The sequence below is a fragment of the Tamandua tetradactyla genome, chromosome 1, assembly GCF_023851605.1.
Source record: "Tamandua tetradactyla isolate mTamTet1 chromosome 1, mTamTet1.pri, whole genome shotgun sequence".
Classification (NCBI taxonomy): domain Eukaryota; kingdom Metazoa; phylum Chordata; class Mammalia; order Pilosa; family Myrmecophagidae; genus Tamandua; species Tamandua tetradactyla.
Window position 1 is genome coordinate 95495067 of NC_135327.1, and position 12600 is coordinate 95507666.

General features: G+C 36.0%; 1 protein-coding gene across 8 annotated transcripts in view; it reads left to right on the forward strand.

The window, feature by feature from the left end:
* Positions 1-12600, forward strand: part of HIBADH (3-hydroxyisobutyrate dehydrogenase) — a 225526-nt gene that overhangs the window by 87352 nt on the left and 125574 nt on the right. For 3 of the 8 annotated variants that reach the window (XM_077121054.1, XM_077121045.1, XM_077121027.1), the window contains exon 2: positions 11960-12120. The exons of 1 other annotated variant lie outside the window; for it this stretch is intronic. In XM_077121054.1, coding sequence (XP_076977169.1) covers positions 12016-12120 — 105 coding nt within the window. In that variant the 5' untranslated portion in view covers positions 11960-12015. Of the gene's footprint in view, positions 1-11959; positions 12121-12600 lie in introns of those variants that run through there. 4 more of the 8 variants (XM_077121036.1, XM_077121064.1, XM_077121072.1 and 1 more) reach the window with 2 other exon arrangements.

Here is a 12600-nt window from a genome sequence, read left to right on the forward strand (position 1 = left end):
GTTTCATTTCTTTTCCCCTTTTTGGTCAAGAAAACTTTCTCAATCCCATGATAACAGGTCCATGCTCATCCCTGGGAGTCATGTCTCACATTGCCAGGAAGATGTATACCCATGGGAGTCATGTTCCACTTAGCGGGGAGGGCAGTGAGTTTCCCTGCAGAATTGGCTTAGAGGAGCCACTTCTGAGCAACAAAAGAAGGTCTCTGGGGGTGACTTTTAGGCATAATTATAAATAGGCTTAGCTTCTCCTTTGCAGGAGTAAGTTTCATAAAGCAAACCCTAAGATTGAGGGCTTGGCCTATTAAATTGGTAGCCCCCAATGCTTGCAAGAATATCAGGAATTCTTCAGGTAGGGAAGATTAATATATCTGCCTTTTTCCCCAGCCCCTCAAGAGGACTTTGCAAATACTTGTTTATTGTGTGCCCGGGTTACTCTGGGATTTATTGGGGCATCATACTAACTTTAGTACCATATTGTTTTTTTTTTTTTTTTTTTGAGGGAGGAAGGGAAGGAAAGACAGAGAGAAGGAAGGAAGGATGGAAGGAAGGAAGGAAGAAAGGGAAACATCTTTTAAACATTTTCTTGTTTTATTATATTTTGTTTGTTTGTTAGTACCATATTGTTTTGATTACTGTTGCTTTGCAATATAATTTGAAATTAGGAAGTGTGGGTCTTCCATTCCTGTTCTTTTTTCAAAGTTGTTTTGACCATTCAGGATCCCTTGTTCGATATAAATTTGAGGATCAATTTTTTATACCGCAAAAAGGCTGCTGGGTGGGAGAAAACATACGGAACTATTAAACTTTACCACTGGAGAAACCCAAATACTGTCTTAAACATTAGGGACTCCCAAGTCTATAAGTCAAGTCCATGATCTTGAGGCTTGTTCTTGTGAAACTTATTTATGTAGTGGAGGAGCTAAACCTACCTATAGTAAGGCCTGAGAGTTACTTCCAGAAGACCTCTTTTGTTGCTCAGATGTGGCGTCTCTCCAATTCCAATTCTGCAAGTGAAATCAATATCCTTTCCCCCTATGTGGGACATGACTCCCAGGGATGAATCGAAGCCAAGTCTCCTGCATGGCAAGTAAGAATTCTGCTGCTGAAGTACCCTTGCATCCCCACGGTTGTTTTTTTGTGTTGATCTTGAACCCTGCCACTTTGCTGAATTGACTTATTATCTCTTAGTTTTCTTCTGGATTCCTTTTGGTTTCTCTAAATGATATCTTAACTGCCAAAAGAGATAGTTTTACTTCTTATTTTCCAATTTAGATACTTTTATTTCTTTTTCTTGTCTAATTGCTCTGGCAGGAACTTCTAATACAATATTGAACAACATTAGTGAAAATGTGCATCTTTGTCTCATTCCTGATTTTAGGGGAAAAGCTTTAAAATTTTCACCATTGAATATGATGTCAGCTGTGGATTTTTCATAAATGGCCTTTATCATGTTGAGAAAGTTCCCCTCTGATTTTACATTTCTGAGTGTTTTTGTCAAATAAGGGTGCTGAATTTTGTTGAATGCCTCTTCTTCATCTATTGAGATAATCGTGGGTTTTTTTCCCTTCATCCTATTTATGTAGTGTATTGATTTACATTGATTTTTGTATGCTGAACTACCCTTACATTCTTGGAATGAATCCCACTTGGGCATGGTGTGTAATCTCTTTAATATGCCATCGGCTTTGGTTTGCTAATATTTTGTTTAGAATTTTTGAATCTGTATTCATAGAAGAAATTAGTCTCTAATAATCTTTTCTTGTGGTATCTTTACTAGGCTTTTGTATCAGTAATGTTGACCTCATAGAATGACTTAGGAAGTGCTTTCTCCTTTTGAATTTTTGGGAAGAATTCTTTGGGAGCGATTCGCATTAATTCTTCTTTAAATGTTTGGTAGCATTCACCAATGAAGCCATCTGATCTTCAGCATTTCATTTATGTAAGGTCAGTAGTGATATCGCCATTTTTCTTTCTGATTTTAGTTATTTGCATCTTTTCTCTTTTTTTATTTGTCAGTCTACCTAGAGGTTTTTCTTTTTCTTTTTTTTTTTCTCCAAAGAACCAACTTATTGTTTTGTTTATTCTCAGTTGTTTTTCTTCTCTATTCATTTATCTTTGCTTTAATCTTATTTCCTTTCTTCTACTCACATTGACTTTATTTTGCTCTTGTTTTTCTATTTCCTCAAGTTGTAAAGTTTGGCTATTCGTTTGAGATCTTTTTTAATAAAGTCATTCATAGGTATAAATTTCCCTCTGAGCACTGCCTTTGCTGTATCCTATAATTTTTGTTATGTTGTATCTTTGTTTTAATTTGTCTCTCTATATTTTCTAATACTCTGTAATTTCTTCTTTAAGCCATTGGTTGTTCAAGTATGTACTGTTTAATAATTTCCATATATTTGTGTATTTTCCGGTTTTCCTTCTGTTATTGAATTTTAGCTTCATTCCATTGTGGTCAGAGAGGTTATTTTTTATGATTGCAGTATTTTTAAATTTATTTAGATTTTATTGTGCCCTAGCATATGGTCTATCCTAGAGAATGATCTGTGTACTCATGAAAAGAATGCATATCCCACTGTTGTTGGGTGAAGTATTCTATATATGTTGGTTATATCTAATTGGTTTGTAATGTTGTTCAAATCCTCTATTTCCTTATTGATCTTCTGTTTAGATACTCTATACAATGTCAAAAGTGGTGTATTGAAACCTATTACTAAGAGCTGATTATTTCTCCCTTCAATTCTGTCAGTATTTGCTTCATATGTTTTGGTGCTCTGCTGTTAGATGCATATTTATATATTTATAATTGTTAAATCTTCTTGTTTAATTTACCCTTTTAATATATAATGTCCTTCTTTGCCTTTTATAAAAGATTTTGACATAAAGATTATTTGGTCTGATTTTAATATAGTCATCTCTGTTCTCTTCTCATTACTGTTTGATGAAGTTTTTTAATCCTTTTACTTTCAACCTATTTGTATCTATGAATATAAAATGGGCCTCAAAAACAGTCTGTGGTTGGGCCATGTTTCTTTATACATTCTGCCAGTCTCTCTGACTTTTGATTGGAGAAGTTTAACCATTTACATTTAAGGAAATTACTAATAAGGCAATATTTATTTCTGCCCATTTTCTAAATTCTTTTGTAAGTCTATTTTCCTGTTCCCCTTTTCCTCTATTACTACCTTCCTTTTGTTTAGATAATCTTTTAAAATGAGCCACTTTGAATCACTTATTTTTTTCCTTTGGTATAGATTTTTTAGATATTTTCTTTATGGTTACTTTGGGAATTATGTTTAGCATACTAAATCTATTCCATGTTTCTATGTGTTGATTCCTACTTGACTTCACTACCCTACATGTACACATTACCTTCCATTACCATTATCCTTCCATTTCTCCTTTTTAGTTATTCTTGTCACAAATTACATTTTTATGCATTGTGAACCTGGTAGTAAAGATTTACACCTGTTTTATGCATTTGAATTTTAAGCTTTATATAAAGTAGAAGTATTGCAATGAAAATGAAATAATACTGGCTTTTATACTTACCCATATTGTTATTTACCCTGAAAGTCTTTATTTCTTTGAACAGCGTTGAACTGTCTAGTGTCCTTTCCTTTCAACATAGAGAACTCACTTTAGCATTTCCTGTGAGGCACATCTAGTAGTGATGAACTCCCCCGCTTTTTGTTTGCCTCAAAATATCTTAATTTCATCCTCATTTTTTTTATTATCGATTGTGTATTGAAAGCAATAAGAGGTTCCACAACACCAAATAAACAAGTTCTGAGGTTGTTTTTCTACAAGATAAAGTTTAACAGCTCCAGCTTCTTCAATATTTATCAAAATACAAAAGAAAGAAAAAAAAGGGAAAAAAAAGAAAAAAACAAAAGAAAAAAAGGATAGAGGTCGTCTTTTTCTGATGGCATATCTGACTCTGGGAGGAGGAGGGAGTGAAAGCTACTTCACACACATACAGCAGGGGTGCACTGAGATGAGCTGTCATTATAGAATGGAAGGACTCTCCAAAGTTGCATGCATTCCTGGTGGTGAGACCCTAGGACCCTGAGAGATCTCTGAGTATCTCCCTCAGTTTTGAAAGACAATTTTACTGGATATGTTATTCTTGGTTAACAGTTTTTTGTTTTAGAATTTAAAATGTTTTCTCCCATTGTCTTCTGGCCTTCATTGTTTTTATTAAGAAATTGGATGTTAATCTCATTAACGATCCCTTATATGTAACATGTCTCCTCTCTTGTTGTTTTTAAGATCTGTCTTTGTCTTTGGCATTGGGCAGTTTGACCATAAAGCATCTTGGTGTAGATCTCTTTGGGTTCATCCTGCTTGGCATTCATTGAGCATTTGAATTTTCATATTGTATCTTTCATCAGATTTGGAAGTTTTCTTCAAATATTTTTTGTTTCCCTTCTCCTTTTGGGACTCTTGTGATGTGTAAATTGGCACACTTGATGGTGTCCAGTAAGCTCCTCAGCTCTGTTCATTTTTTTTCCATTTTTTTTCTTTCTGTTTGTCAACCTGGACAATTTTAATTTTTGTCTTTGAGTTTATTGAGCCTTTCTTCTGCTTCCTCCATTCTGCTCTTAAACCCCATATTTACTTTTTCATTTTAGTTATTGTATTTGGAGTTCCAGAATGTCCATTTGTTCTAATATATAATTTCTCTATCATTATTGAAATTATTATTTTGTTCATAAATTGTTTTCCTGATTCCTTTAGTTCTTTGTCCATGTTTTCCATTAGTTCATTGATCCTTTTTATGAGAGTTGTTCTAAGCTCTTTGATTAGTAGCTCTAGAGACTGCACTTCTTCTGGAATGTTTTCTGTCAAATTCTTTTTCCTGAGACTGGCCCATACTTTCCTAATTCCTTGTATGTTTTGTGATTTTTTCATTGTTGTTGTTGAGAACTGGACATTCTGAGTTTTATGTTGTGGTCACTCAGGAAATCTAGTTCCCCACTCTTCAGTCTGCTAGGCAAAGAAGAGGAAAAAAAAGAGGAAGAAGAAAGGAAAGAAAGGGAGGGTGAGAAAAAAAATTAATGAACAGACGAAATACCCACAAAAGTCAGGAAAAAAATGGCATGCACTGCCTTTCTAAGTCTCTTGGTACGTGCTGGTAGGAAACCAGAACCTGCTGCTTTTGATGCCAAAATATAGGCCATTGTACCTGCTCATGCCTCAGAGTTCTGCCTGACCCAAAGATATAAAACAGAGAAAGAAAGAAAAAAAAAAAGAAGAACAACCAACCATAAAACAAAGAAAAAGTAGTAGAGGTGCGCTGCTCTTTGTGTTACTTTAGGTGCCAGTGTAAGGCCAGAAGATGCTGCCTTGGATAGAAACAGATTCTATTTTCTGCGCTAGGGTCAGGGTCCCACCAGACTGAACAACACGAGAAAGTAAAAGAAACCCAACTTAATGAAAATGTGCACTGAGTCTTTAAGTCTGGTAGATGCTGGTGTGAAGCCAGAAGCTTCTGCTGCAGTTTGAGCTGCAATCAAGGCCAAACAGGATGGACATCCAGGTGGATGTTGGTGGGAGGCTGGAAGTGCTGCTGCCCAGAGTGCTGAAACCCAGGCCAGCTTCCACTCTGTTCCTTCAGACATCCTCCAGACCGACTTCAACCCTCAATCCTAACTTCTAGAGGAGGAGGTTTCCTTTGAAGCCCTGGCCCTAGCCGTCTGCTCCCAGAATCCGGGTTATATTGCTGTAGCTGCAGCCATTTCCACAGTTGCTGCTGCTGCCATAGGGTTGAGTAATAGCAGCTGGTTACTGGTTCATGTTTTTACTTACAAAATCTGAACTCTCAGCAGCCTCTCATTTTCTCTGGCACTCCTGGAGTTCTAAATGTCTATTTTGGTTTCATAGTTACCACCTACTTAATTCCATTCTCTTTTTCCAGATCTTTCATTTTTCTGGTGGAGGGAGTAATTTGTAAAACTTAGTATTTTGCCCTTCAACCCCTTTAACTCTACTCTCATTTGATGATTTTATTAACTGCCACTATTTAATCTTTCACTTTTAAAACAAATAATTACAAAATAGTCTCTTTTTTTCCAATCTCTCCGAGATCATAGTATTTCTAACAGTCTTTTGGATGTCTTTCACCTGACCGACTGCTAACAATTACCCCATTTAAAACTGAACCAGTTCCCCTTCTTGATTTCTCTGTTTAGGTTATTGGTAACACCATTTTCTTGCGTTATCTTTGACTTTGCCTTATTTCAGCTCATAATTTAAAAATACTGCTACATTTTTGTTCCTCAAACTTTTTATTTTGAATGATCATGGTGATGAATATGCAACTACGTGATAATATTGTGAATTAGTGATTATATATGTAGAACGGAATGATCAAAATAGGAATGTTTGCATTTGCTTGGTGGTTTTTGGTGTTTAAAAAAATAAAATTAAAAAAACAAGCTTTTTATTTTGAGATAATTTAAAATTTACAGGACAGTTGGAGAAATTCAGGCATGGTTCAATTTATTGTGCTTTACAATCAAGCTTTATTTATTGTGCTTTACAAGCTTAATCAATAGCTGTTGTGTGTTCTGACTGCTCCACTGACCGACCGTTCTCCCTTCCCTCTCCCTTTCCTTGGGTCTCCCTGTTCCCTTAGACACAGAAATATTGAAATTAGGCCAATATATAACCTACAGTGCCTTGAATGTTCAAATGAAAGGAAGAATCTGTGTAAAGGCTATGGCTGCCATAGATAGTGATTCCTCTGATGGATCTGTGCAAAGTCGATTGAAAGCCTTCAGAAGGAATTCATCATTCTAGATGCAACTAAGAACATTTGTGGTTCATGGGAGAAGGTCTAAATAACATTAACAGGAGTTTGGAAGAAGCTGATTCTAGCCTTATGTATGGCTTTGACAAGTTGAGTAGTTCTAAATCCTTTGTTGAAATGACAACAAAGGATTTAGAATATTACATAAACTTAGTTGATGGAGCAGTGGTTGGATTTGAGAGGACTAACTCCAATTTTGAAAGAAGTTCTACTGTGTATAAAATGCTGTCAGTCAGCATCGTGTGTTACTGAGAAATCTTTCATGAAAGGAAGAGTCCATCATTGTGGCAGACGACATTGTCTTATTTAAAGAAATTGCCACAGCCACTGCAACCTTTAGCAATCACCAGCCTGATCAGTCAGTGGCCATCAACATCAAGGCAAGACCCCTCTATCAGCAAAACAATTACAACTTGCTGAAGACTCAGATGATGGCTAGCGTTTTTTTACATATAAAGTGTATTTTAATTAAAGTATGTACATTGCTTTCTTAGATATAATGCAATTGCACACTTGATAGACTACAGAATAGTGTAAACATAACTTTTATATACACTGGGAAACCCCCCAAATTTTGTGACTCACTTTTTTTGCGATAGTCTGGACCAAACCCGTAATATCTTCAAGGTATACCTGTAACACAAAATTCATACAGAGAACTCCAACATACCTCCCTCCCTCTCCACCCAGATACCCAGATCTACCAAGTTTAACACTTTGTCACTTGCTGTATCATTCTTTATTTCTGTCCATGTATCCATCTCTCTATCTATTTTCTAAAGATTTGAGAGTTGGTTATCTACATCATATTCCTTGAACGTGTAACACTGCTATGTATGGTTCCTAGGAACAAAGATATTCACTTATGTACCCACCTTAAGTACAGTTATCAAATTCAAGGACTTTAAAATTGCTATATAGCTAACAGTCTACATTCCGATTTTTTTCATATGTCCCAGTAATGTCCTTTTTGGCCTTTTCTAGTCCATTGTTACACTCCATCCAGCAGCATGTATTACATTTAATTATCATTATCTCTTTAGTTGTGCTCTTCCTATATTGTTGAAGCATATATACAACAAACTTTCTCAACTCAACAGCTCCCAAGTATACCATTCATTAGAACTAATCACTTCCCAATTTCGTGCTTCTCTCACCACCATCTGTTACCAGAACTTTCCCCAAATTCCAAGCTTCAACCCTAAATCCATATGTGTTAATTTCCCCACTCTTTTGTCCATTGTATCCTGTACTCTGCTTTCTGTCACTGTGTTTTTGCGTATTCTGATTATTTCACATAAGTGGAATCATAGTGTCCCTTTGTGTCTGACTTAATTCACTTGACTTGATGTCTTCTTCAAGGTTCATCCATGTGGTAGCGTGTATCACAACTTCATTCCTTTTATAAGGCTAAAATTCCATTTTATATATGTACCACACTTTGCTTATCCATCATCTGCTGATGGACATTTGGGTTGTCTTACACTTTTTGACTATTATGAATAATGCTGCTATGATCATTGGTGTGAAAATATCTGTCCTAGTCCCTGCTTTCAGTTTTTGGGTTATATACCTAGAAGTGGGATTGCCAAGTAATATGGTAGTTCTATGTTTAACTCTTTGAGGAACTGCCAAACTGTTTTCCATAGCAGCTAACCAGTTTACATTCCCAACAACAATACAGGAGGATTCCTATTCCTCTGTACTCTTGCCACCATTTATTATTTTGTTTTTTTTAATAATAGCCCTTCTACTGGTATGTATCTAATTGTTTTGATTTGCATTTCCCAGTGGCTTATGCTGTTCACCATCTTTTTTTTTCCCCGCATCTTTTCATGTGCTTATTGGCCATTTTTCTGTCTTCTTTAGAAAAATGTCTAAGTTCTCATTTTTAGAGTGGATTATTTGTCTATGTTGCTATGTTCTTTTACTTTTCTCTTAAATACTTTTCATACCTGACTTTTCTTGAGGCTACCACCCTTTATTAACTCTGACCTAGAATATTACTATCACTTTTATGTTGGTCTTCTTGCCTCTAGGCCTTTTCGTCTTCAGTTCATCCATTGTACATTGCTGGCTCATTTTTATTTCAAGGACTGATTATGCTACTTCTCTTGCCCAAATCCTTCAATAACTACTTCTTTCAAAGAACAGCCAACTTGTTTAGCATGTTTCCCAACCTTCCACATTATGGTCACATGATTTCTTTCAATCTTAATTTTTGCTGCATCTTTGTGCACCCTCTAGAAAGAATGGAGGACAGTATTTAAAAATGAAGAATGTAGAGTCAGGCCGACTGGATTTGAATCTTGATCTTAAAACTAGTAAAATGTTGGGCATTTTACTTAAAGTCACTAAGTCTCAGATTTCTCAGCTGAGAGATGGGCTTTTTGATAGGATATGATGAGGATATACTATTTATAAAGTGCTTAGTACAGTGTCTGATATATATTTAAACTGCAATAAGTATTAATTATTATCATTATTCATTCATTCTTATTTTTTTTACTTCCTTTCATTTGCTCATATTATGGAGCTCCTTTCCACCCTGCTCTTGTTTTCATTTAAAATCCTACCCATCCTAGAAGCCCCAGGTCGAATGCTCCCTCCTTCAAGTACCAAACCCAATGAATTATTTTGCTTTTGTGTTAACCTTATTTTTATGCTTCTGTTATGACATTTGTCCTTAACTGTCTCATATTAATGTTTGTAATGTAGTTTATTTCCTCTTGGATTTTAAGTTCGTTGAAGGCAAGGACTGTATCTCATTTGTGTCCTCCAAGGCATCTGGTGCAGTGCATATGATAGTTGCTTAATATTTGCTCAATGTGTGAATGGATTGTTGTTCTACCTTGCCCTGCTTATCAAGTGTTTGACCTAGAGTGAGTTGCCTATTAAATTAACTGCCTTTAAAATATAACCTTCCTACTTTCTCATGTTTTTAGAAAGGTATAAGTTAACAGATACCTTTCCAAGCCTAGCATGGTAGTCTGGCAAAGTAGTGCTACTTTTTCTCTCAGGTTACTTTTATTGATTGCTTAGTAGCATTAATTAGGGGAAGAATTCTCCTACAAAAAAAAGTATGCTTCCCATTCTGCTTAATATTGAAAGAAAACTTCAATCAGGTGTCATTCTTTGTCATTCAACCTTTACAGGGAAGACAGTTAGACAGATGACTCCTATTAACCCATGATGTTAAACTTAGCACCAGTAAAGTGATGTTGCACAACAATGACATCCACATGGAATGGAAGGGCTAGAGTCAATCAAGTTAAAAGGAATTAAATATACTCTTAACCCAAGAAGACCTCTATTTCTTAATAATTAGGGCTTCACATAATTTGTTTTTTAGGAAATCACGTTGAATTGAGATTAAGTAAAGGAATTGAAAGTAAAAAGGTGATTATGGTTAGGTGGTATACTAAACAGTTTTTAAACTGGAATCTTTGAAAAGAAAAGGGAAAATAAAGTGGGGAAATGGTAGGGTGAAAAGGTAATGGATTTATTTCTCTTTCTTCTCTCACTAAACTTTTCAAAGGGCAGTACCTTATCTTGTTTGTGTTTGTACCTAGGAACTCTGATATGGTATTTTATGCAGTGAATATTTGCTGGATGGAGTTGTAAATTTAAAACTGAGGAATAGCAACTAATACTATTTCCATGGTACTACAAGCCCTCCCTATTCTGTCTTGTACAAAGCATTACTTTGAATGGTGTGATTTAAAAAAAATTTTATTAGGAAAAATAAAACAACATCTGTACACAGCTTTTTTTTTTTTTAACAGATTATAATGATGGGAAAATGTGTTCATATGGAAGAAGGGAAAAAGTAAAATACAAAATGAATATAGAATGTTAGTTGGATTGAAGAAAAATCTCTGCAGAATTAGAAGTCCAGAAAGAAAAGGCAGCAGCACGGGAATGGCAATGGTCCAAACTCCCTTCTACTTGCTGTTGTTTTCCCATCTGACTACCATGATCGGAGGATAGGACACTGAGATGATAGCTTGGCCAAGCTAAATGCCAGTGGCTCCTCTGGGCTTGTCATTCTTGCGTTTCCATGGAGACGCCCACCTAGCACCCTCCCAGTTGGGCTGTGGCCAGCACACATCTCACCCTTGTGAGCACTAACCAGAGTGGAAAAGGGAAGAGAGAGACCCTCCCAATCAAACTGATGAAACATGTATTCATACACAAGCATTGCTTCAGGTGGTCATAGGGCTTGAAAACAGGGCAGCAAGGGGCCAGGTGCTGAGTGGGCTGGGAGTCATGGGTTCCATGGGAAATGTGAGAACAGGTGAGGGAGCTGCTGCAGGTGTCAGAATACTGGGCATCCGGGGGTGAGGGTTTTAAGAAGATAGGGCTGGCCAGCTGTGAGTGGGGGTTCAGGTGGAGGCAGTGGGGAATGGGGAGGCCAAGTGAACACAGGTTTTTAGGAACAAATATTTTTCTGTAGATGGGAATCCTTCTTCTCTGAAAGTACACAGAATTGTTAGCCTAAGGTCCTGATACAGTTACCCTTGCCATTTAAAGCCCATGGAAGAGTCCCTTGTCTCTCTTCGCACACCTGCTCCCAGGACCACATTTATAAACTAATGATTTGGTTGAAATACATTCTGCTAGGTTTAAGATTCTGTTAAGATTGCTTTTTTGTATCATTGGAGGGGATTTTTTTGTATCATTGGAGGAGATGGTTTATATAAAAGTGGGATGGGAGGGTAAAAATGTCCATTCTTGGACCTGGTCAGAAGATAATAGATTTTATTGAATATTTTCACTCTTTTGTACATGTTATTAAAGATGATACTGATATGAGGAATCTAGAATGCTTAATGGGTAAAGTACCTGGCAGCTATTTTGTAAATGCTTACATTAGTAAGTTTATTGTCAGAATGGTAAACAGATGTTACAGAGGTAGAAAACAGGAGACATTGCTTAAAATTTTGAGAGGGTTTCCTAAGGAACTAAATAATTAGTAGGCTGTGTGTTCATTGTTGATATCTCTAAATGTGATTAGATCATCATTAAACCTTTTAAAGTTTATTTGTAAAAAACATCTAATTAACAATTGACAACTAATAGTAAATAAATGTTTACAATAAGAAATGTTATCTGCCCTGAAAGAAAGTAATCTATTGAAATCAGTGTGTTCTAGGTCAGTGGCTTCTAAGACTCCAATTGGATTCATTGGACTGGGCAACATGGGGAATCCAATGGCAAAAAATCTCATGAAACATGGCTATCCTCTCATTATTTATGATGTGTTCCCTGATGCATGCAAAGAGTTTCAAGAACAAGGTGAACAAGTAAGTCCTTTTCTTTAGATGTTTTAGATTTTGGATGTTTCAAATAAGTGACTCCTTAGAGAGAAGTATACTTGATGGAATTGTAAGCCTAATTCCTTTTTAATTTTATATCTTTTCTTACTTTTTTTTTAAACATTTGCCCAACATCCAGGTGTGCAGCAAAGGAGAGCTCTCATCAGATATTGAGTTGGTCTATTTTTGGTAGATGACTTTGGAGCATTTCCTAGGTTTGGTCAGATAGGCTTACTTTGGCTCTTTATCAGTTTTTCTGAGATGCTAACTTTATTGATTGTGCCTTTGAAGACCAGTGAAGGGGGTGTTATCAAATCACAAAAATGTTTGATTTCAAATATGATAAATCTAAAGAAAAAGTAGAGAGTCTCATTAGTTTGTTTTTTTTTTTTGCATGGGCAGGCACAGGGAATTGAGCCCAGGTGTCTGGCATGGCAGGCAAGAATTCTGCTCATTAGTTTTTTGGCT